This window comes from Clarias gariepinus, chromosome 7, assembly GCF_024256425.1.
Source record: "Clarias gariepinus isolate MV-2021 ecotype Netherlands chromosome 7, CGAR_prim_01v2, whole genome shotgun sequence".
Taxonomy (NCBI): domain Eukaryota; kingdom Metazoa; phylum Chordata; class Actinopteri; order Siluriformes; family Clariidae; genus Clarias; species Clarias gariepinus.
In genome coordinates this window covers 24,537,378-24,561,188 of record NC_071106.1, presented here as the reverse complement: position 1 = coordinate 24,561,188, position 23,811 = coordinate 24,537,378, and the positions used below count along the sequence as shown (strand labels likewise).

Below are 23,811 nucleotides of genomic sequence, written 5' to 3'. Positions count from 1 at the left end.
AAATGTTTTAGGGAAAGTGCATTGATTTACCACTCTGATGTTTTGCTTTTATTAGGAAAGTGGTGATTTATTATTAAACAAATCTGGAAAACTGTAACAGATTCTCGTTTAACCAAGAATGCAGCAGGCTCTTGCTCTTTTCTTCCATGTGCACTTGTGAGAGAGAAAGATCTCCCTACAGCACCTACAGCATTGTAACCAGCTTAGTAGAACAGTGCAAGAGGGCGTTTATAAGACAGGGATTTGTTCACTGTGTCAAGAGAGGGGATCAGGGTCCATGTATGGAAAGGACACTGATCCGCTACAGAGCAGGCAGCTGTTTGAAAAGGCTTCTACTGTATATTCTATCCAGTTTTAGGACCAGCACTAAAGGAGTCTCAATGACTGGAAAACAATCATGGGCCTTCTGCAGGAAAAGGCGAGAAGCCTACCAATGAGCCATTTGAATTTGAACTGTGAAAAATTCAAATTACTTACACACAGGAATTCTGCTTGCAATGACCATGACCAGAGCACATTTCAGGACAGCCATCACCAATGTACAGGTTGTCCAAAGCCCATGTTTGCTGCTTGTCAAATGGAGCCTGCTGAAGCCATCGAAATCGTGTGGCTGGAGATCTACAAAACGCAAGCAGAGGTACTTTAAAGTCATAAAAAATACAAAGTTTGGGTAAAGTGTAGTGCAATATAACTTTACCTGGCATAGCCTGGGATGGGTAACGTAACTCTGCCCCATTTGTTGTATGTGTCTGACACTAAAGTCTTTTGAAGTATGAAGGGGGAACAGTCTGTACTTAGAGGTAAACAGTTTTTTAAGAGAGGTTCCCAAGTAAGTCCAAGGTCAAGAGAGTAATCCAATTCCACTGCTGTGCATACACAAGCATGAGTGCATTTTAATAAAATAATTGCTTAACATGATATGAATAGGATTTAAATTCTGACTCTCTGGCTTACAGTAGCAGGAGGAGGTGACAGAGCACGAAGCAGAGAAGTCAAACTGAATCACAGCATCCTGGCCTACGCTGATATCAGTGGTGACAGCATAACGAATGTTAGACTTTTCAATGAAAGCAAAAGCATTGCCATCAGAACCACAAACAGGCATTCGTGTGGCACCAGGATGAAGAAGCCACAAACGTTCATCTGTGGTCGAGAAGTTATCCTCCAGAGGGCCCCAGCCACTTGCACTTCCCCCAACTACCACCTTAACACACCAACACAATAACAAATGTAGAATTATATTAGAAACTATATCAGAAAGGCGGGACATTTTGTTGTATAACTAAAAGACTTATATAATGTACTTAAAATACATGTAGACAAGTGCTTTGTATTTGATTTAAATAAATTTACCTTATCAATGACCCAGGGACTGTGGAAATGTCCATTTTCAGATGGCTGCCACCAACGAAGGCGAGTTTTAATAGTGCGGGCTTGTAATGGGATCTCTAGGGCAACAATCTCAGGCTGATTACTGCTATTAGTGTAAAAAAATTTCTGTAGCAGTTTCCAGGATAATCCTCCATTCATTGAGAACTGGAGGAGCACAGGCTGGGAATGTGGGTCGGGGGAAGCTTTCCCACAACCCAAACGCAAAAAGAACTGTATGAACCTGTAAAGAAAATTAGGTGAAATAGTTTAAGAACCTTCTCTGACTAATTAAACTGACAATGAAAGCTATCTATTTAAAATTGAAAGATAATAAATATTTGTTAATTTTTTCCTTCATTTAATATAATTCACATATTCACAAACAGCGATTCTTGCGTGTAAAATGTGCACAAAAGGGAGCTATTCATAGTCAAAAACAAAAATGTGTTTCACTTAAATGAAAAATTATACAGAGCAACATATTGCAAAAAGTTATTTCTGCTCCTTACTTTTCCATTTTAGTGCTGTTTCTGAGAACTTCTTTACCGTCACAATACCTCTTCATGAAAACATTGAACGGCAATTATTATGATTATTATTAGTAGTAGTAGTAAAAGTAGTATTTACAACAATCTGTAAGCTTCATTTATTCGGTGTTTTGACAGTTTTTTTCTGCTTAAGTTCTAAATTGTATTTTTCTATTTGTACTTTGACATAAACAGTAAAGTGTAATCAATTAAATAAATTTTTAATTCTAGTAGTAAATACATGTCTTCGCATTAGTTACCTGGCATTAGACAGATTCATGTCTCTGGTTTCCAACATGCGTAATCCATTCTCATTAAAAAACATGTGGTTTCCACTGGCCATGATTCCACATTTCCTAGAGGGCTTTCCACCACTCAGCACTTTGAAATTCTCAGCTTCTGAGGCATCATCTTTGACAGTAAAGAGAAAATCATCATATTCCTTATTATTGTCCACTGTAATACTATTCTAAAGTTTTAATTAGAGAAATTCTATTCAAACAGTCAAACATTTAAGCACGAAGTACTATAATCTACCTACAGTAAGAATTTTAATGGTTAATGGTAATGTGATGTTTAACAGTTTATCAGCATTCCATACAACCACACTAGGACTAAGAGTGTCTTACTGTTTCTAAGTTACACTGGTGCAATGTACAACATTTGTTCAAACATGTGCCATCTCTTATACCTTCAAAGTCTTCTTTCAGGAAGTCTGAGTTTGACACATCTGGAATAGAGCAGTCCAAGCCAGAGTAACCATGGTCACACTTACAGTAAGTGCCCCTCATACATGTGCCATGGCCACTGCACATATCTTGACACTGAGGACCGATGTAAACATTGTCCAGGGCCCAAGTTGGAGGTGTCATGCCAATTGAATAAAAACCCTGGTACCAACGAAACCGCACAGATCTGCAAGATAGTAAGGGGTACACTGCTTGACCTTGTAGTAGCTTACAAGCAGGAAACTCTCCCCTTGCTCTGTTTAACTCACCCACATAGATGCAGTTTTCCAAAGTGAATCACCTCCCTCCTCCAACCCCGATGAGTGCCAGGGTAGTAGATGCTTGCTGGGTGAAGTTCAAGTGAGCAAAGAGAATTGGGTATTGGACCACCTGTGCACAAGGGAACTAAAAGATGCCATGTGGCCCCAAAGTCACGGGAGAACTCCAAACGCACAGAATTTAATGAAGAACTTACTGCGGAACAGGCCACGTTTATCTGTTGATCATAATTTGACCATTCATAAGGTATAACAAATACATTATCATGTATTTTACATTATTATGTATTATACATTAATACTAATTAACATATTATACATAATAAGAATTGAAAAAGAACTTATTTGAAAAATGGTTTAAGTTTGTAAAACTTAACCTGTAAATTATACCTCAAACTGGATAATTGTGTTCTCGTTGACAATAATATTTCTAGTGGTGATGGAATGTTCTCCTAGTTCACTGGACATAAATACTAAGGCTGAGTCGTCTTCTCTGCACAAAGAATGAAAAGTTAATTTAATACTAGAAACAGTATTATACCAAAATTGCAAAAACTTGGAATACTCACAGTCTTGCTTTCTGGTAAAGACAGTAACGGCCAATGTTGCCACCTGGGTAAAATAGCCAGTTTGACTCCTGAGGCCTACTCTCAAAATTATCGAATAGAATCGGAAAGTTGTTTAAAGAGTGGTCATCAATGATGAGATCATCAATAACCCACACTTCCTCCTTTTTGCCTGTAAAACAATTATAAAAGTAATTTTTTAGTAAAACTTGTGTTGTTAATTAAATAAGTGTAACAAAATCAATATGCAAATTAGAATAATCCACACAGCATTTGATTTCTAAGCCTAAACAGATTGACTCATATTGGCATTTTTTCAAGATAAACTTAAATTTGAACACAAAAATGCATCATATATTCTCTAATTTTCTAAAAAACACTCGTTTAAAGAGTACTTCAGAAATTAATACTTTGTAAGGTATGAAGACAGGAACAGCACTGATCCTCTTCCTGTAAAGTTTTTTTTAAAAGAACCTGCAAGGTGATCTTGAGTCAAACATTCCAAAATAATTTTTAACTCTATACATGCTTCTTGGGTGGGGATCGATTCTGAATTATATGTAGAGTCTTAGCCAAGTGGCCATGAGCACAGGTACATTTATATATTACCACATTTTCCTGATACATTTTTTCCTCGAATACAGGTAGTTGTTTACAATTATTTTTCTTTAAAAAAAAATTATAATTCATTGTTAATTTTTTTTGTTATAAATTAAATTCAAATAGACATGAGATTCATGCACTGAGTATAGCAAGCTGTCGTGTTTGCCTTATGTTGTTTATGTCTGGTTTCAGTTAATACAGCCATTTTCTGACCTCTACTACTAACAATTGACAATAGACAGACAAACATGCAGCACACCATTTCCAGGATTTTTAGTTATTTGCATATTTGTCATAAATAATTATTCAGATCATCAAACACATTTGAATATTACACAAACTCAAGTAAACACAAAAAGCAGTTTTTCAATCATATCATTTATTTAAGGGAAAAATTCTGTCCAAACCTGCCTGGCTCTATGTGAAAAAGTAATAATTGTCACATGACTGTGCTGAACGTGAAGAATCCAAGTGCAGATGATGACAGAGACGGGGCTGTTGGGCGAGAGTAGTAAGAAAGGAAGCAAAGATCCTAACCAGGAAATCAGTTAGCGAGGTGACGGAGACAAATAGTAAAAAAAAAAAACAAGAGCCATAGTCAAAAAAGGGAAGCATAATTTCGGTAACTGGGAAATTAAAGAGAGGTGTGACAAATCCAAACCAAAAAGCGAGGTGACAAATCACATTCATAAAGCCAAGGAGAGAAAACAAAAACAAAGCAAACTTGGCAACAAGAAAATCATAAAACAAAAACTAGAGAGAATTGGGCAAGATGGCACACAATAATTGTGTGAAACTGAAGCGCATGCTCAAATGCCAAAGTAATCAGCATAAGATGTGAGATGGGTGGGCAGATGGGGTGGAACCGGGAGTGTGGGAAAAACACACGACAGGTTAGGAAGACATGAACAGGTGGGAAAAAATTGACAGCATGGGAAAAGAATGACAGACAGGTCATGGAGCAATCAAAAAATAGTGAATGGGCATGAGACGAAATGACGTAGCCGCATAGTCAACACGAGCAAGAGCTTCACAGAGCAGGGGTTGAGAATCTTGGTGATTGTGAATGGACCAATTCAATGGGGAGAGAGTTTGCAGGATGTGGTTTTTGGGGCAATATCTTTTCTGGCAAACCTGACTCACACCCCACCCTCTATTTCAGAGCCTGAAAATGCTTCAGATCTGCTTGCTTCTTGTAGGCATGGCTGACTTTTGGCAGCAGCTTCTTGCTTTTAGCCAGGTCTTCCTACAATATTGGATGAAGGATTAAGCACACAGGGCATTGACCTCCTCTTCCTGGTGTAGTGTCTGCTTAAGATCACAGATGATCATTTGGACTTTATGTCTTAAAGAGACCCTTTTAGCCTTTGACATTTGCATATAAATTACAGACCTGGACCCACAGTCTATATTTATTTGGATTTTTTATTGCCAGTGGTTTCCCCCCACTATCACAAGGATGCTAAACAGATTGGTTCTCCAGTCTCTACATCAAACTTCAAACACATTTCAAAGAGAGGCAGGAGATCTCCATGCCAGCTACCAATGGGCTAACCAGACCAGGGGTCTGGCTCCACACTTGCATTAAACATCACGCACACACAAAATGACATTTTTTTCTATTTTATGCTATAATTATGCAATTATAAAGAAATGTTTATATGCACACATTGTGTGTATGTTCCCTTACCTAAGTATACTAGTTACAACTTTTATTTGCCTTTGTTAGATTCTAATTGCTATATTCGAGTTTATTTCTGTTTTCTTATCTCCTAAAGGTTCCTTTTTTGGTATAAAAATTATCTGGTCTTTATTACTCAAACAATAATGTACAGTGCACAGCATAAATGAGTACACCTCCTTCAAAAAGTAGGAATTTAATCAGTAGCTCAATGAACAAAAGAACAATTTCCAAAATTTTCACCAGGCTGAGTTTTATTGAACACTTGTTTAACTTCATAACATGAAATTAAGGATAATAATAAAACTTAGATCACAAAATCTTTAATTTTATTCAAATTGGTTAAAGCAAAAATAAATACAGCCCAAAACAAAAATTACTACATCTAAAATTTTGTATGACCACTATGATTTTTAAGGACAGCATCAAGTCTTCTAGACATGGAATGAACAAGTTGGCGACATATTGCAAAACCTATCTTTTCCCATTCTTCAAGAATAACCTATTTTAGAGTCTGGATGCTGGATGGAGAGTGATGCTCATCTTGTCACTTCAGAATTCCCCACAGGTGTTTGATTAGGTTTAGATCAAGAGAGATACTTGGCCATTCAATCACCTTCACCCTGTTCTTCTTCAGAAATGCAACAGTAGCTTGAGATGTGTGTTTTGGATCATTGTCGTGTTAGAAAAGTGCACGACAACCAAGTGCACGGAGTGATGGCAGCATCTTCTCCTTCAATATAGGGCAGTACATTGTTAAGTTCATGATACCATTAATGAAATGCAGCTCCCCAACACCAGCAGCACTCATGCAGCCCCACATAGGGAGACTGCCACCACCATGTTTCACTGTAGGCACCATGCATTTTTCTTTGAAATCCTCACCTTTACGACACCATACAGTTTTGAAACCATTAGTTCCAAAAACAGTGTCTCATTTGTCTTTGACAAATCTTTGTCTTATTACTCCAGAGTATAGAGTCCCAGTAATCTTAATTTTTTTTTAGCATGGGCCCTAGCAAATTTTAAGTGTATTTTTTTGTGCATGGGCTTTAGAAGAGGCTTCCTTCATGGGGCTCTACTGAATTAGGTTTGAGCCCCCCCTTTTAAGGTGAACTGTGATTCTTTGATGATTCTCATTAGGCTGTAGGCTGTTAACTTGATGTAAAATACTGCCATTCTTTTGCTCTTCTCTCTCTTTACCTTACTTTCCTTTATCCTGTATGTATGTGTTTGCTTAATTTTGTTGTTAGCTATAGCATCCAACAAGCAACCAGGGGGGCGAAAGGATAGTGTCACTGGTGATAGAGTCGTGGGTGGGTTTGAACTGTCTGGAGAGAGCATCTGGCTTTAAATTCTTTAATCCCGAATGATAGGAGAGGGTGAAGTTTAGCAGGAGTTGGGTGGGAGTTCAGCCTGTTGTCACTCCTTAGGTATTTAAGGTTTTTGTAGCCTAAGAATGTCTGCACGCCTCCAGGGCCAGCTTGATGGCTAGGAGCTCTTGATCGCCGATACTATAGTTCATTTCATCAGGGGTTAAGCAGTGAAAAAAGGGCAGGGGTGCAACTTGATATGCACAGACCTCTGGGAATAAACACCTACTACCCCCATGCTGGAGGATCGACCTCCACAATGAACTGATGTGAAGGGTCCAGGCTGGTGCAGTTTCCATAATTACAGTAGAACCTCGGATTGCGAGTAACATGGTTTGCGAAAGTTCCATAAGACAAGCCAGTACATGTTCAGGCCCATCTGAAGTTTGCTAAAGAGCATTTAGATAAACCAGAAGAGAACAGGGAGAATGTCAGATAAGAAAGAATGGTGAGTTGCACCCAAAGAACACCATACCTACTGTAAAGCATAGGGGTGAAAACATCATGTTTTGGGCCTGTTTTTCTGCAAAGGAATCAGGATGACTGATCCATGTAAAGGAAAGAATGAATAGGGCCATGTAGTGTGGAATTTTGTGTAAAAACCTGAAAGATGAAACATGGCTGGGTCTTTCAGCATGACAGTGATCCAAAACAAACGCCCGGACAACGAACGAGTGGCTTCGTAAGAAGCATTTCATGGTGCTGGAGTGGCCAAGCCAGTCTCTAGATCTCAACCCCATAGAAAATCTTTGGAGGGAGTTAAAAGTCTGTGTTGCCCACCGACAGCCTCAAGATATTACTGCTCCAGAGGTGATCTGGCTGGTGGGATGGGCCAAAATACCAGCAACAGTGTGTGAAAACCTTGCGTAGACTTATAAAAAACATTTGACCTCTGTCATTGCCAACAAATGGTATATAGGATGAAATTTTGTTAATGACTAAATACTTATTTTCCATTGTAATTTGCAAATAAATTCTCTACAATGTGATTTTCCTGGATTTTTTTTCTTTTCCTTCAGGATATGGGCCTATTTGAGATCGATAACCAACTTTTAGTATTAAGTTAGCCACCAACTGTGCAAGTTCTCCCACTTAAAAAAATGAGAAAGGCCTGTAATTTTTATCATAGGTATACCTCAACTATAAGAGACAAAACAAGAAAAAAAATCCAGAATATCACATTTTAGGATTTTTAATGAATTGATTGGTAAATTCCTACAAGCAAGATTTATGACTCTCACAGACCTAAAACTTCTTTTTTAAGATGCTCCTCTGTCCTCCATTCGTTACCTGTATTAATGGCATCTGTTAACTGGTATAATAAATATTCGTGCACGCATGTACTGTTTACTATATAACTGTGACAACGTGTGTGCGTGTAAAACATATTTTATGTTGTGTTTGTATGTATGTATGTACAGCGCGAAAGTAGTTTATTATAACGCAAAAGCAAGCCTCATTAAAGAGGTCAAAAGATCCCTTCACACACACACACACACACACACACCCCTCCTCCTCTATGGCGTTATATTCCTGCCACAATTCTGAGCGCGTGGCTTGACATTTTGAGAGCAGACAAAGCACTCTATGCGAGTGCAATGTCTCCACTGCGCGCTCAACAGCTCGATACTGCGTGTACAGTTCCTCCCCTGCTCGCTCAACATGTTCTCCGCGCACGCGCGACTTCTCGATTCTGTGCGCGCTCGACTCTGCCTGTATGCTCGCTCAACTTTGTCCAGTATTACAAAACTGCCACAAAACCAGCCAATCACAGACATCCACACACTACTCCTACTACTCCTACATACTCCTCTTGCCTTTACACAGACACACACACATACACACATACTCCACTATACACAGAAACACTGCTCTGTCGTGATTCTTTTCAAAGGTGCAGTGCAGGTTAATTTGTTTTATTTTTACATTTCCAGCAGTGATTTCATTACGCAAGTGTCATTAGAGAGATTTCTGTTTATTTATAACAGTGTTTGTTAGTGTGTGTGTGTGTGTGTGTGTGTGGAGGAGGAAGGGTTATTGTGTAAGACAAAAAGGGGGAGAGATGAGGAGGTCATTCTTCTCTTATTTTAGCTTTACGCGCGCACACACACACACACAAAACGCCTGCGTGCACAAACGGAAACACTTCTCTGTCTGGATTTATTAATTTATAATTTTTTTATTTTTAAAGGTAAAGTGCAGGTTAATTTGTTTTATTTTTACTTTATATTGTGTATTCATTATTTTTATGTAATTATTTACATTTGGTTCACCAAGGACAACAAACCTTCCAGGGTTGTACAGTTCTTATAGGGTAAGCTGGAAACTGTAAAAAATGTATTTTACATAAAATTTACCCACATACAGACCGTTACTCATTGTTTGACTCCCACCAGCCACTGCAACACAATGTACCACTTTTCTGTGTCAAGAGGAAAAAAAAGATATCTATGGTATGGTGAAAATCCCTTTTCTTAACAGACATAGAGGCCTCTGGCACAATCTGTCTCCACCACTGACACCACTGACAACTGCTTTTAAGAGATTGTAAGACTGTTAAATCTTAAATGACTTTTCTACTCTCACCTCCTCTGTTGTCCACTATGCATATGCCAGGTGCGAAATCATATGGACCTATTTGAGACCGATAACCAACTTTTAACAGACGGAAGATTGGACTTAAATGAAAAGTGGAATGTTTCAAACTAACAAAAAGTAGTGCCGTTACCAATATTTAAATTCCAAAGGTTTACTTCCATGAGAGACAAAATCACATTGTAGGATTTTTAAAGAATTTATTTGCAAATTAGTATTTTATTAGAAAATAAGTATTTAGTCAATAAAAAAATTTCATCCTATATATACGCTTTGTTAGCAATGACAGGCCAAATGTTTCCTTTCAAAGGCTACACTTGATGCTGCGTGAAAATGCTATGGGAAACATCTTGTCATGTTGCTGGTTGTGAAGCATGTGCGTATCAAACACGCCAAATTTTTGTCTTTTATAACATCGGTGGGTGACGTCATCTGATAAGACGCACCTGCAGGTTATAAATAGGAGTGAACCGGAAACATTCCTCAGATTCTTGTCTTCACCTAGTTGTGAGCGTGTCTGTGTCTAACCAGCAAAATAAGTGTTTAACTTACCGATAATGGCAGAGTTTTAAACAAGATGTCCCTCTGTGTGTATAATCCATATCGAAGGGCGATCTCTACACTTTACTGCTTCGATTAAGTGCTACGCCCACACCGCGCATTCCTTGAGAAGCTTCGAGCCGCCGTGCATGTCTGGGGCTTAAACCCGTGTATCCAGCTGAGCTGTGAGAGACGGATTTAAAAATCCTTTCTTTCGCGTTCTCATCGGATCGGGAAATTCCTCTGTCCGCTCTCAAGCGTGCCCTGGCGCTTCTTGTGAATGGGCAAGAATAAACATCCTCTCTTGCTTCCGCGGAGTTGGTAATAGCCTCTAAGCACTTAAAAAATAAATAAATTAAAAAATAAATAAATAACAACATAGACAGCAGGTTCTCAATGACGCTCTCTACATTTTTCTTAGTAATCTCCATATGAGTTAACCCTTTCATGGAGTAAGCTGTATTCATCCCGTGTTTCCTGCCATAAACTTATTTATTTATTTATTTAAATATAGTTGAGGTGAAAGCGCAGGGTTATAGGATAACACCCAGATAAAAGAGACACTTCCAGGCTATCTCTCTCCTGGGACATCATCCTTCCTGAAAAGCTATTACTTCCTTCCAAGCTGTGTAGACTTTTTATCTTCCTTGGAGGGAAAAAGCTTTTTAGGCAGCAGGTCAGGGTGGTGCTCCATTGCACACCATGGCGGTTTTGCATGCCTACCAGACTGACATGCTGAGAGACTTGACTACTGGCGGGGCTCTTCAAGGTAGGGCGTATTGAAATTACGCCGGGCCACAGACTTGTCTCTTCGTTTAACAAAGCAGACGGCGCGTGCTATCGGACGTTTTATGGCTGCGATGGTTTTCACGGAGAGGCACTTGTGGTTGAATCTCAGGGGCATCAAGGAGAAGGATCGTGTATTCCTCCTTGATTCCCCATCTCACCTCCCGGCCTACTTGGCGATGTCGTTAACTCGGTCGCCACTAGGTTCATGAGGCGAAGTTATATAACAAGCCTTCGGGAAATTCCTTCCCCGCCGTGCTCAAGAGTCAGGACTGTCAGCCACCCAGTCTCTACTGGGTCTGACTGTTGCGAGGCATGAAACACAGAAGGAGAGTCAAAAGAGGTCAGACTGGCATATTGTCTTCTTCACAAAAAAGCCCTGGGGTTTATGTGCCCAGGACCATGGGGGGTGGCCCCCCAATGGGGAGAGGCACGCAGAATTCCCTTCAAAGAATAAAGTGTTCTCCCTGGCAGCCTCAGGAGATTGGTGTTCTTGCCTCGCCACCACTGGTGTTTCGGGCAACACCAGTCTCCAATAAAATGTTAGTTCTTAATTTTTTTCCTGCCATGTTTCAGGATGCCGAACATCTAACATCCCCCCCATTTAACCAAGCCGCAAAGACTTTGCCCCTTACTGAGAAACTGGCAGCGTGGAAGCTACTGCCAATTATATCTCTTTGGGTACTAAGCACTGTAGAGAGACACTACAGGATTCAGTTCTCACATCACTCTCCGCGTTTCAATGGCGTGGTCTCCACTTCCATGAAACCGGAAAGTGCGCATCTGCTGACAGAAGTTGCTGGGAAATGTGGCCATGTAACATGTTCCCCTACCAGACAGAGAGTCAGGCTACTACATTCGGTATTTCTTGGTTTCCAAGAGGAATGGGGGGCTGCGTCCAATTTTTTAGATTTTGCGGGCTTTACCGCTATCTAAAAAGAAATCAGTAGAAATATTGCCACAACACAGGAGGTTCCTGAGGTTCGCTTTCGGGGGCGAAGCTTACCAGTATCGGGTCCTTCCATTTGGTCTAGCACTTTCACCCGAACATACACAAAAAACATGGATGTAGTTCTGGCTCTTACGACTTCAGAGCATCCGTATTTGAATTACATGACTGGCTGGCCCAGTCTCAGTAGCTAGCGCTTCGACATCAGCATGTTGTCCTAGCTAGTCTTTGTTTCTTAGGATTGAGATCCAACGCAATGAAAGCATGCTCTTTCCTGTTTAGAGGACAACATATTTGGGTGTCACATGGAATTTGAGTGTAAGCGGGCACAGCTGTCTCCCGCTCATCTCGAATCCATTCTTAACACCCTCAAGGAAATCAAGCTAGACCAGAAAGTGACCATTACTTTCAGAGATCTTAGCTCTCATGGCAGCTGTTTTCACTGTGACACCTTTGGGCCTTCTGCACATAAGAGCATTTCAGTTGTGGCTAAGAACCAGGGGATTTCACTCTAGGGCCAATCCCCAATAAGGGCTGCACGCCAGGTGCTTCGTACCCTTCCTATGTGGTACGAAGACGCTTCCCAAGGGAGCTGGAGAGGCCATCTTCTTGCGCAGCACATCAATTGCCTCAAAATGATGGCTCTATATCTGGCCCCAAAGACCTTCCTCCAGCAGTTGAGACTACCATGTCCTAGTGCGGGTGGACAACACTATGGCAGTCTCATATATTAATCGCCAGGGCGGACTCTGCTCGCGCCGCTAAATAGCTAGCGCACCAGGTTCCTGTCCTTCAGGGCGATTTACATTCTGGGTAAAATTTCATGTGGCGGAGGTGGACCTTTTTGCCTCGCAAGATCAGCAAATGTCCCCTTTACTACTCTCTGACTTCCAGCCCCTGCGTCTTGAGGCCTTGGCAGTCCCTGAACAGGACCAACTAAATCAAACTGTCTTCCAGCCAGCGTAATTAAGACTATTCTAAGTGCTAGGGCTGCCTCCCCTAGAAGAGCTTATGCCCTCAAATGGAATGTATTTGAAAATTGGTGTATGACGAAGCAGATAGACCCAGTCCACTGCCAAATTGTTTTAGTGCTGGAGTTTCTGCAAGAAAGCCCGGGGGAAAATTTGTCCCTGGGCTTGTGCCCCCTGTTGAACCACTAGAGTCAGCGCCTCAGGTTTCTGACCCTCAAGATGGTTTTTCTAAATGGTGTTATCTCTCTAAGAGGATCGGAGATCTGTCAGTCTCCCCATTCTGCCTAGACTTTGCCACTGGGCTAGAGTCAGGGCCATTTTGCATCCTCACTAACCTATTGCACCCTATTGTTTTTGAAGCCTTCTGTTCTCCGACTTTACAGCTTCAGAGTAGGAGAGACTTCACTCACTGTGTCCAGTATGTGCTCTTCAGATTTACGTCCACCGCCAGTTAGCATTAGCCAGTGGCATAAGTCAGAGTAGCTTTTATATGTTTTGAAGTCGCAAGCTGCGTGAGAGATGCTATTGCCCTCTCCTATGAGGCGCGTGGGCTCACTTCGCCTCTAGGAATCAGGGCAAATTCAACCAGGGGGATCGCCTCATCTATTGCACTAGTAAAAGGTATTCCCCTGCAGCAAGTGTGTGGCGCGGAGGGTTGTCCTCTCTGCACACATTATAGTCTGGATGTTCATGCTACTCCGGGCTCACGGGTCCTCGAGTCATCTACCCAGACATAGTTCTGAGACCTTCTCGGCCTTGTGCGCACACGCTACACAACCTTGGAGTCCAAACACTTGCAGTGCGGCAGCATTGGCACTCTCGTTCCCATAGCATTTTCACGCAGCATTGAGTGTAGCCTTTGAAAGGGAACGTCCCGGGTTACTTTGCTGCAACCCTGTTTCCTGAAAAGGCGGGAACGAGATGCTGCGTCCCAATGCCGCACTGCCTACGTGACCGGATGTCCGTTCAGACAAATCAATCTGAGGAATGTTTCCGGTTCACCCCTATTTATAACCTGCAGGTGCGTCTAATCAGATGACGTTACCTGACCGAGGTTATAAAAGCCAAAAATTTGGCGGGTTTGATACACACTTGCTTCACAACCGGCAACATGACAAGATGTTTCCCATAGCGTTTTCACACAGCATCTCGTTCCCGCCTTTTCAGGGGCCAGGGTTACAGCAAAGTAACCCGAGACGTTTTCTATAAGTCTTCTCAAGGTTTTCACACACTGTTGCTGGTATTTTGACCCATTCCACCAGTCAGATCACCTCTAAAGAAGTGATGTTTTGGGGCTGTCGGTGGGCAACACAGACTTTCAACTCCCTCCAAAGATTTTCTATGGGGTTGAGATCTGGAGACTGGCTTGGCCACTCCAGCACCATGAAATGCTTCTTACAAAGCCACTCGTTCGTTGTCCGGGCGTTTGTTTGGAATAATTGTCATGCTGAAAGACCCAGCCATGTTTCATCTTTATTGACCTTGCTGATCAAAGGAGGTTTTTACACAAAATTCCACGATACATGGCCCTATCCATTTTTTCTTTTACAGGGATTAGTCATCATGATTCCTTTGCAGAAAAACAGGCCCAAAACATGATGTTTTCACCCCTATGCGTTACAGTAGGTATGGTATTCTTTGGGTGCAACTCAGCATTCTTTCTTATATGACATTCTCCCAGTTCTCTTCTGGAACATCCAAATGCTCTTTAGCAAACTTCAGATGGGCCTGAACATGTACTGGCTTAACCAGGGGGATACATCTGGCACTGCAGAATTTGAGTCCCTGGCGGCACAGTGTGCTGTGATTTTTGCTCACAGTTCTTGTGATCATTTTGACCCCACGGGGTGAGATCTTGTGTGAAGACCCAGATCGAGGGAGATTATCAGTGGTCTTGTAAGTCTCCCATTTTCTAATAATTGCTCCCACAGTTGATTTCTTCAAACCAAGCTGCTTACCTATGGCAGACTCAGTCTTCCAGGCCTAGTGCAGATCTACAATTTAATTTCCGATGTCCTTTGACAGCTTTTTGGTCTTGGTCATAGTGGAGTTTGGAGTATGACTGTTTTGAGGTTGTGGACAGATAAGTTCAAACAGATGCCATTAATACAGGTAACGAATGGAGGACAGAGGAGCCTCTTAAAAAAAAAGTTTAAGGTCTGTGAGAGTCGTAAATCTTGCTTGTATGAATTTACCAATTAATTCATTAAAAATCCTACAATGTGATATTCTGTTTTTTTTTTCTTGTTTTGTCTCTCATAGTTGAGGTATACCTATGATATAAATTACAGGCCTTTCTCATCTTTTTAAGTGGGAGAACTTGCACAGTTGGTGGCTGACTTAATACTTTTTTGCCCCACTGTATCTGCATCATCATACTAAACACTAGTAACTAAAAAATAGAGGTGAGAATAATAAGATTATAAAACATGCTTCTTCTTTTTTGGCATAACCATAACAGAAAAAAAGCCATGACATTTCACAATATTAGAAAAAATTAAACAACCTGCATACGGTATGACAAATTTGACATTTATTATTTATTTGTTTATTTATTTATTTTATCTATTTTACTTTAATTTAAAGTGATTTTCAGCTAATTTCACAGATTAGTTTCTGGCCATTTGTGAAAAGTGTTTTGCTTTTGGCATTGTGGTGGTGGTGCGTGATCTATCGGCATTCTCTGAAGAAAGTAAGGGTTGGGTAAAAAGAAATGTATATTGTCAATATTAATATGTTAACGCATGCAATTAATCTGGGGATTTTAATGAATTGCTATTTTTTCAATGCAAATTAATGAAATTACTCAGTTTGATTCCAATAATTGCTGAGTGGTTACCCAGCTGTGTTTAATAATGGTAAATTATAATCAGATTATACAATGACCATTATCATCAGGTGTGCTAAACTGCAAGTTTCATTATAAAAAAAGTTTCTATAAAACAAAGTTTTGTGAAATATTTTTACAAGAATACATTAGACATTTAATCCCGCTGTCTGTGGGTTGCCAGTCAAACACAAATAAACAAAAAAGCATATTTACAATGAACAAGAGAATAAACTTGTTAAAAAATGCATATTCTTACTGTACATTCCTTATTCCCTTCACAAAATTCGATTGACCACCCCACCCCCCGCCGCCACAACGATTAACATTTTTAAAATCAGCTAAATAACTTAATTTGTTTTTAAAATATTACTTGTTTATATAATACAAACATAGCTTTAAAGTTGTCATGATTCACGCCCTGTCTGCCGTCTTTTCACCACACTGTCACTTTTCCTCACATGCTTATGTTTTTCCTAGCCCGTCATGCGCATTTTTCCGGCCCCCCGTTTCCTGCTTCTTACGTCTTTTCACCGGTTTCTCATTTCCCCGTGATTAATCCAACATTTAAGCACATGCTGTGCGTGACTCTGATAATCTCAATAATCTGTTGGATTATTGTGTGTTTTCGTGCCTTGATTTTCTCGCGTTTATTTTCTCTTCGGATTTCACGTTGCCAAGCTCGTTTTGTTTCTCGTTTTTGCTTTCGGTTTCTCGTTTTTGGATTTGTTTGCCTCGCTCTTTGATCTCCCGGTTTTGACCTCGCGCTTCCCCTTTTGGTTTTCGGCTTCTTGTCTACACTTTTGGATTAAACGCCGCGCTCTTTGATCCTTTTGACTACGCCTCCAGCCCCTTGTTTTTGCCCTGACGCTTCGCCCCCTGACTTTTGGTTTTGACTCTGCTTCCGCCTCTCGACCACGCCCCCTCTGTCTGCCATCACCTTCCTGCGTTCGGATCCATCACTTTCCACTCCATCTTGTAACAAAAGTAAAAGGACTTTTTTTTTCACCGCTAGGAAGGAATTTGGATAGACGAGTGAGCTTCTTTGCTGCCCAATGCAAATGGCTGGGAGTACTTGATTAAGTATGCAGTCGTACAAAACCATGAACAGCAAAACCACATCCAATTTAGCCTTAGCACAAACACCTTTCCCCAACAGGGTGAACACACAGCAACCCCTCCTGCAAGGCATGATGGTCGCCAGTCGAGACCCCGCCTACACCACACTGCCCCCACCAGAGCTGTGACTGTCAGAACTCAGTCTCGGAGGCACGGTGGTCGGCAGTCCTTTTGCGGGGGAGGGAGGGGCGCAACTATCTCTCTGAGGCGGACCGGCCTCCACAGCATTCAATGTTTTGCTGGCGTGGGGCTGATAGGGAGCAAGACGGCCCCGCCAACGGCACCCGGTAGACAACATCAGAGAGCTGTGCAATTACCGTACAGGGGCCCACCCAGTGAGACATAAGCTTAGACGAGAGCCCCCTTTTCCTTCAGCAAAACAGCAAAAGCCTCCAGCCATTTGGTGAAATAATCCACGGCCACCAGCACATACCGGTTCCTGCGATCGGAAATGGGAAACGGCCCGAGAATGTCCACGCCCATACGCTCCATAGGTGGCCCCACCCAAAAGTCCTGCAGGGGTGCTCGCGAGCACTGAGTAGGGCCCTTCTCTGCCATGCAGAAGTCGCATCTGACAAAGAGTTCGCTATCGGTATGACAGCCCGGCTAGTAGAAGCCAGCGTGCAAACGCTGCAGAGTTTTAGTTACTCCGAAGTGTCCCAAACCTGCATGCTAATGGACCATCCCCAGCACACATGCCCGCAAAGTCCGCGGTACCAGCAGCTGAAAAGATTTGCCTGCCCGCACGGCCGTTCCTAGTGGCGGTAGAGTAAACCTTCCCACAACGCCAGGCGGTAACTGCGAGTGGAGAGTTTTTACCTCTAGCCCCAGATGAGCGACCGCAGTATAATCCGGTCTCAGGCCCGCTCTAACCCAACCTAGTACCTGCTGCAGAGCCAGATCGTTCTCCTGCTCGGCAATTAGCTGATTACGGTCCAGCTGTGGCACAGCCGAAACGTCTACAGGCGATGGTCAAGACGACACAGTCACTCGGCTGCACGCCGGTTTGGGCGGCTGATTACCGACGGGGAGTCCGGAGGAGTTGAGGGTTTCGGAGAGTGTTCGACGTCGCAACCACCCACGCGCACTTCAACCCGCTCGCAGTACCGGCAACGCGATTTGCTGCACGGCCAGCGGGACAAAGCATCGGCGTTAGCATGCAGTTTCCCCGCTCGGTGCTGAACGGTGAAATTGTAGTCCTGGAACCGCTCGAGCCAGCGCACTAACTGCCCTCGGGCTCTTTAAAACTAAGCAGCCAACCCAACGAAGCGTGATTGGTCCGCAGCAAGAACGGTTGCCCGTACCTACCAAGCGGGGCCCGAGCCACGGGAGATCGCTCGGCTCTTTCGCCGTGTTGTTTTGCCATTATGGGCTCAGCGCGCTCAGCCTCGCGTGGCCCCTTCTTAGGTCCATGGCGAACGCTCCCAGTGGCTCAGAGGCGCACTGCTTGCGAATCGCCAGCTCCTTTCATGCTGCCTCCTTACGATCACCTGCGCGAAACCGGAAGTGGAGCGACTCCCGCAGCTTTGCCCAGTCCTTCCGCTCATCGGCCTGGAGATCTTACAGTGCACTGAGCGCATCACCCTCCAGCGAGAGTGCCACCCGGACGGCTGTTTCCGCCAAGAACCAGCACGCAAAGTCGGCGGCTAGCTCTACCTGGGCAAGAAACGCATGGGGTTCGAAGGCGCAGTTGTAGGAAGGCAGGCGCAGCTGCAGCTCGCTTCACCGGCTGATGGCGCACGGGGCTGAAGCTTGCACCGGCGCTTGTGCAGCGTCACTGTAGGGCTCCGCCCCGAGGTTCAGTGCTGGGATCCTCATCTGCTCTGCTACTCGGTGGCCTACTTGGACCTTCTGTAGATCCTCTATAGTGCGCTCTAACTCAGCTCCTCCATCCCACTTTAGACACCAATGTAGCGTTCTTTATGCCACAGTACAGATCTGGCCATTAAAAACGCACGTTTTGGGCTGTGCGCGGCAAGCTGTGAAACTGCCCTTCATTACCTGTAGGGGGCAGTCGTGTTTCAGTCTAAATTATTGTGTGTCTACTAAAGCCGAAAAATGTTATGTCTCTTAGGCGCCCATTAACAGCAAGCGACAGAGCTCATAAACGTGTCAAGCTCAAACTGATATGTATTTATTCTTCATTTTCATTTAGAATTATTATTATTAGTAGTAGTATTTCTCCGAATTTATTATTATTATTATTACTGTAACGCACCCGCACGTGTGTGCAAAAGGACTACAAAGATGTATAATGTTAGCCTATAACAGTATTGTTTTATTGTTTTTATGCACTTTAAACATAGATGAGCACTGGTGGCTCAGTGGTTGGTGATTCGCCTGCCATGCGGAATGGCCCAGGTTTGCTTCCCAGCCAGTGCTCAAAATGCCGGTGTTGTGCGCTAAAATGCCACGATATAGCCATTAAATTATCAAGGTATGCTTCAGTACTAAATGCATGTTTGCAATTGAGAATTTTTTTTCTTAAGCTATGAAACACATTAGCACTCACCTTACAGTTGCTATAATATAGTGATTATCATAAGCAAAAAGTGTAAAGCAAACGATTCACATTTATTACATTTTCACCCAGAGCGGGATTCAAACCAGAGTCTGGACGATTTTATACTATTATTTAAGCAACGCCACACCACGTGGAAAGCGGCAAAAATGCTTCAATTTCATTGGCTGTCACTGAGTTTCAGCTATTTACGACTGGCCCCCCGGGGAACGCAGAATCCCCGGGCTTTGACTGTGCTTTCTCCTTTCGTTATTACCAGGGGCGGACTGGGACCAAAAAGTGGCCCTGGACTTCCTTGCAAACAGCAGCCCACACCATAATACATTGGCTCATTAATGTGGAGATACATTTTTAACACCAGTTACTAGTATAAAAATATAACACAATACAGAAATCAATGCTATTTAAACATATTATTTAAAGTATCAATGAATATATAGTGGGTCATATTAGTAAAACAAAGAAACGAGGAAAAGAACATCAAGACAAACAACATATAAATCTATAAAGACAATATTTTAAAAGGAATGGCAATAAAACTGAACAGGTAAGCTAGAAATAAAATCAGTAGCTGCATTAGCTCATGCTATTAAACTAGTTACTTATTTTAATTATTATGGTAGTCAATATTAATATGAAATAATGCTGAGAAACATTATTTTGAATTAATATTGACTACCGTAATAATTACTAGCACGAGTTAATGCTGCTACTAATTTTATTCAGTTTGATTGCCATTCTTTTTACTTGGCTCTGGGAGACGTGTTGGTCATCATCAGCAGGCACTGGTTCATCATCACTGACCTGCTACACTTGCATCTAACACTGATAAGTGGTATGTCTTACAATGCATCAACATTACCCCCGAAATGCAAAATGTTTATGATAACTCACTAAAAAGGCCAATCGGTCTTTTCCTCATAAAATGTTTAGGTGAAATTCCACCCATACAAGGGTGACAAATTTGCAAAGAAAAATTAAATCAGGAAGGGGCAAATACTTTTTTTTTTATGGCACTGCACATGTAGTCAGATTGTTCCACTGGGATTAAACTGTGCCAGGTGGAGTTAAAGCACTTTCAAAATCATACTTACTACACTGATATGAATAACTTTGAATGATATGAATAGCTTTTTACCACCCTTGTGACTCAATAAGAGACAATGCAAAGAATATTTTTTAACAGCATGTAAATGATACATTTTGGCAGTATTGTCTTGCATCTTTTGAAATACATAAATAAATAAAACAAATTACAATACTGACAAAATGTCTAATTTTGCTGTCAAAATGTTTTTAAGCCTCCTGGGTCTCTGTGAGACTGGTGCTACTGGACAAAATATTGTAGTTTTTATATGTTGTTTGACTTATTATTCTATCATTTGTTTTACAATATGACCCAATATATGTTCAGTGAAACTTTGTTTTACGTTTTTGTATTGTGTTATGTTTTTATAGTGTCAAGAACTAACCTGAGATGACCAGAAGACGTAGCTTTAGCGGTTAGCCCTGTGTAGCGTGACTGGTAAACCCAAACGCGGAGTGACACGAATAGGCAGGATAATCACGCAGTTAGTCTAAGGACTCTCACGATTGGGGAGCAAGGGAAAGACACAATCTAACCCGCGTCCTATAAATACACACTCAGCAAGAAAGCGAAACCAAAAAGGTGAGTACTCACAGTTAGATGACCGCAAACGAGGCAACATCGGGCAACTCAATGACTGAGCGTTGTACTGAGGTTTGTTTACTCCTTTTATACTTCCTGGTTTGCGACCGCCTTACTTCCGGGTCCTAGTGCCGGTCGCGGCTTGAGTGTGCATGACAGTACCCCCCTGTCCAGGACTGGCTCCTGACGGTCCCGGGGTGGAGGATACCCGACGACGGTAGTCTCGAATGAGTTCGGGGTCGAGGATGAACCGGGCCGGAATCCACGATCGTTCCTCGGGGCCGTAGCCTTCCCAATCGACCAGGTACTGGGTGCCTCTGCCCCGAGGGCGTGAATCGAGGATCCGACGCACGGTGTAGGCGGGACCACCGTCAATGATGCGGGGAGGAGGAGCAGGGGGGGTGGGTGGAATCATTGGAGAGGTGATGAAGGGTTTGAGTTGAGATGTGTGGAAAACCGGGTGGATCCGGAGCGCCGCAGGCAGCTGGAGCCGGTAGGTGACAGGGTTTATCCTTAGGGTGATGCGGTATGGTCCTATGAAGCGAGGTGAGAGTTTCCTGGATTCGGTATGAAGGTGGAGGTTCTTTGTGGATAGCCATACCTTGTCACCTACTCTGTACAAACGTCCCGGAGGGTGTCGACGGCGGTGTTGAGTGGTATACTGTTGATTGGCCCTCTGGATAGCGAGATTGGCTTGGTTCCAGAGCCGTCGACACCTACGGACCAACTGTTGGGCCGATGGTACGTCGACCTCCGGTTCTTGATGGGCAAACATCGGAGGTTGGAAACCATAGCATACCTCAAATGGGCTTAGATTGGTGGCTGAGGAGACGTGTAGGTTGTGGGAAAGTTCTGCCCATGTGAGGTAGCGGGCCCAGGAGCGCTGGCGGTCGGCCACAAAACATCTTAGGTAGCGCTCCAGTTGTTGGTTGGTCCGTTCCGTCTGACCATTAGTCTGAGGATGGTATCCGGATGACAGACTACTGGTGGAATTGATCAGACGGCAGAAGGCCTTCCAGAACCGGGCGGTGAACTGGGGCCCCCTGTCCGAGACGATGTCTTTGGGGAACCCATGCAGGCGGACTACGTGTTCCAGTATTAGCTCAGCGGTGGTTTTGGCTGATGGGAGTCCGGTGAGGGCCACCAGGTGCACAGCCTTGGAGAACCGGTCAACAATGGTGAGGATGGTGTTCTTCCCTTCGGAAACCGGCAGGCCCGTGATGAAGTCCAAGGCGATGTGCGTCCAGGGCCGCCGAGGAACAGGAAGTGGTTGAAGCTCTCCCGGGGGTGGCTGATTGGTGTCCTTGGCCCTGGCGCACACCGGGCACGCCTGGACGAACTCGATGATGTCCCTTCTCATGGACGGCCACCAGAACGCCCGTTGGATGAATGAGAGGGTCCTTCTCGTCGCTTGGTGTCCGGCGATCGCGGAGGAGTGGCCCCATTGGAGGACGTCTGATCTCATGTTCTGGGGTACGTAGAGTCGTCCAGGCGGCACGCCTGCCGGCCCGGCCTCTGCGGCCTGTGCCTGGCGGACCCTTGTCTCCAAATTCCACTGAAGAGGTGCGATGATCCGGGAAGCGGGGATGACAGGCACGGGATCCGCCCGGGGAAGGTCTTCGTCATGTTGTCTCGAAAGTGCGTCGGCCTTGGTGTTTTTGGACCCCGGGCGGTACGATAGGTGGAAATCGTACTGTTCGAAAAATAGAGCCCACCGTGCCTGTCGTGGATTCAGTTGTCTTAAGTTCCTGATGGTGATGAGGTTCTGATGGTCGGTCCAGACGATGAACGGCTCACTGGCGCCCTGGAGCCAGTGACGCCATTCCTCCAAGGCCCACTTTATGCCCAGCAGTTCGCGGTCCCCTACCCCGTATCGCTGCTGAGTGGGGTTGAATTTTTTGGAGAAGAAACCACACGGGTGCAGTTTCTGGTCTGGACCTCGTTGAGAGAGAACGGCGCCGGCGCCCACATCCGACGCGTCCACCTCCACAACGAAAGGTTGGTTGGCGTCTGGGTGGAGAAGGATGGGAGCGGTGGTGAAACGATGACATAGATCTTGGAAGGCGGAGATGGCAGCAGGTGTAAGGCGAAACGGGTGAAGCGAGGGCCTGGTCAAAGCAGTTAATGGTGCTGCAACTGTACTGTAGCCCCGGATGAAGCGACGATAGAAGTTCGCAAACCCCAGAAAACGTTGAAGCTGTTTGAGGGTCCTGGGTAGGGGCCAGTGACGCACAGCTTCGAGCTTCTGAGGATCCATGGCCACACCCTGGGGCGAGATGACAAAACCCAGGAACGTGGTGGAGTGCTCGTGGAAAGCACATTTTTCCAGCTTGCAGTACAGTTGGTGAGCGAGCAATCTCTTAAGAACCGCCCGAACATGTTGGATGTGCTCCTGGAGGTTATGGGAATAAATGAGAATATCGTCCAGGTAGACGAACACCCATCGGCCCAGCATGTCTCTGAGGACGTCATTAATAAATTGTTGGAAGGCCGAGGGTGCGTTGCAGAGTCCAAAGGGTATGACCAGGCTCTCGTAGTGTCCAGTGGGTGTGATGAACGCCGTCTTCCACTCATCGCCCTCTCTGATACGCACCAAGTTGTAGGCGCTCCGGAGGTCCAACTTCGTGAAAATGGTGGCACCAGAGAGGGCGTCCAGGGCAGAGTTGGTGAGTGGTAGCGGATGTCGGTTCTTTATTGTGATCTTGTT

The 23,811-nt window shown here is 43.6% G+C and overlaps 1 protein-coding gene across 1 annotated transcript in view; it reads right to left on the bottom strand.

The window, feature by feature from the left end:
- Positions 1 to 23,811, bottom strand: part of reln (reelin) — a 1,039,407-nt gene that overhangs the window by 243,724 nt on the left and 771,872 nt on the right. Inside the window, exons 44-52 of the mRNA XM_053500241.1 lie at positions 3,474 to 3,642; positions 3,295 to 3,397; positions 2,896 to 3,122; positions 2,578 to 2,813; positions 2,159 to 2,294; positions 1,354 to 1,612; positions 955 to 1,204; positions 698 to 866; positions 478 to 618 (exon numbers count right to left, since the gene is read on the bottom strand). Coding sequence (XP_053356216.1) covers positions 478 to 618; positions 698 to 866; positions 955 to 1,204; positions 1,354 to 1,612; positions 2,159 to 2,294; positions 2,578 to 2,813; positions 2,896 to 3,122; positions 3,295 to 3,397; positions 3,474 to 3,642 — 1,690 coding nt within the window. The remainder of the gene's footprint in view (positions 1 to 477; positions 619 to 697; positions 867 to 954; positions 1,205 to 1,353; positions 1,613 to 2,158; positions 2,295 to 2,577; positions 2,814 to 2,895; positions 3,123 to 3,294; positions 3,398 to 3,473; positions 3,643 to 23,811) is intronic.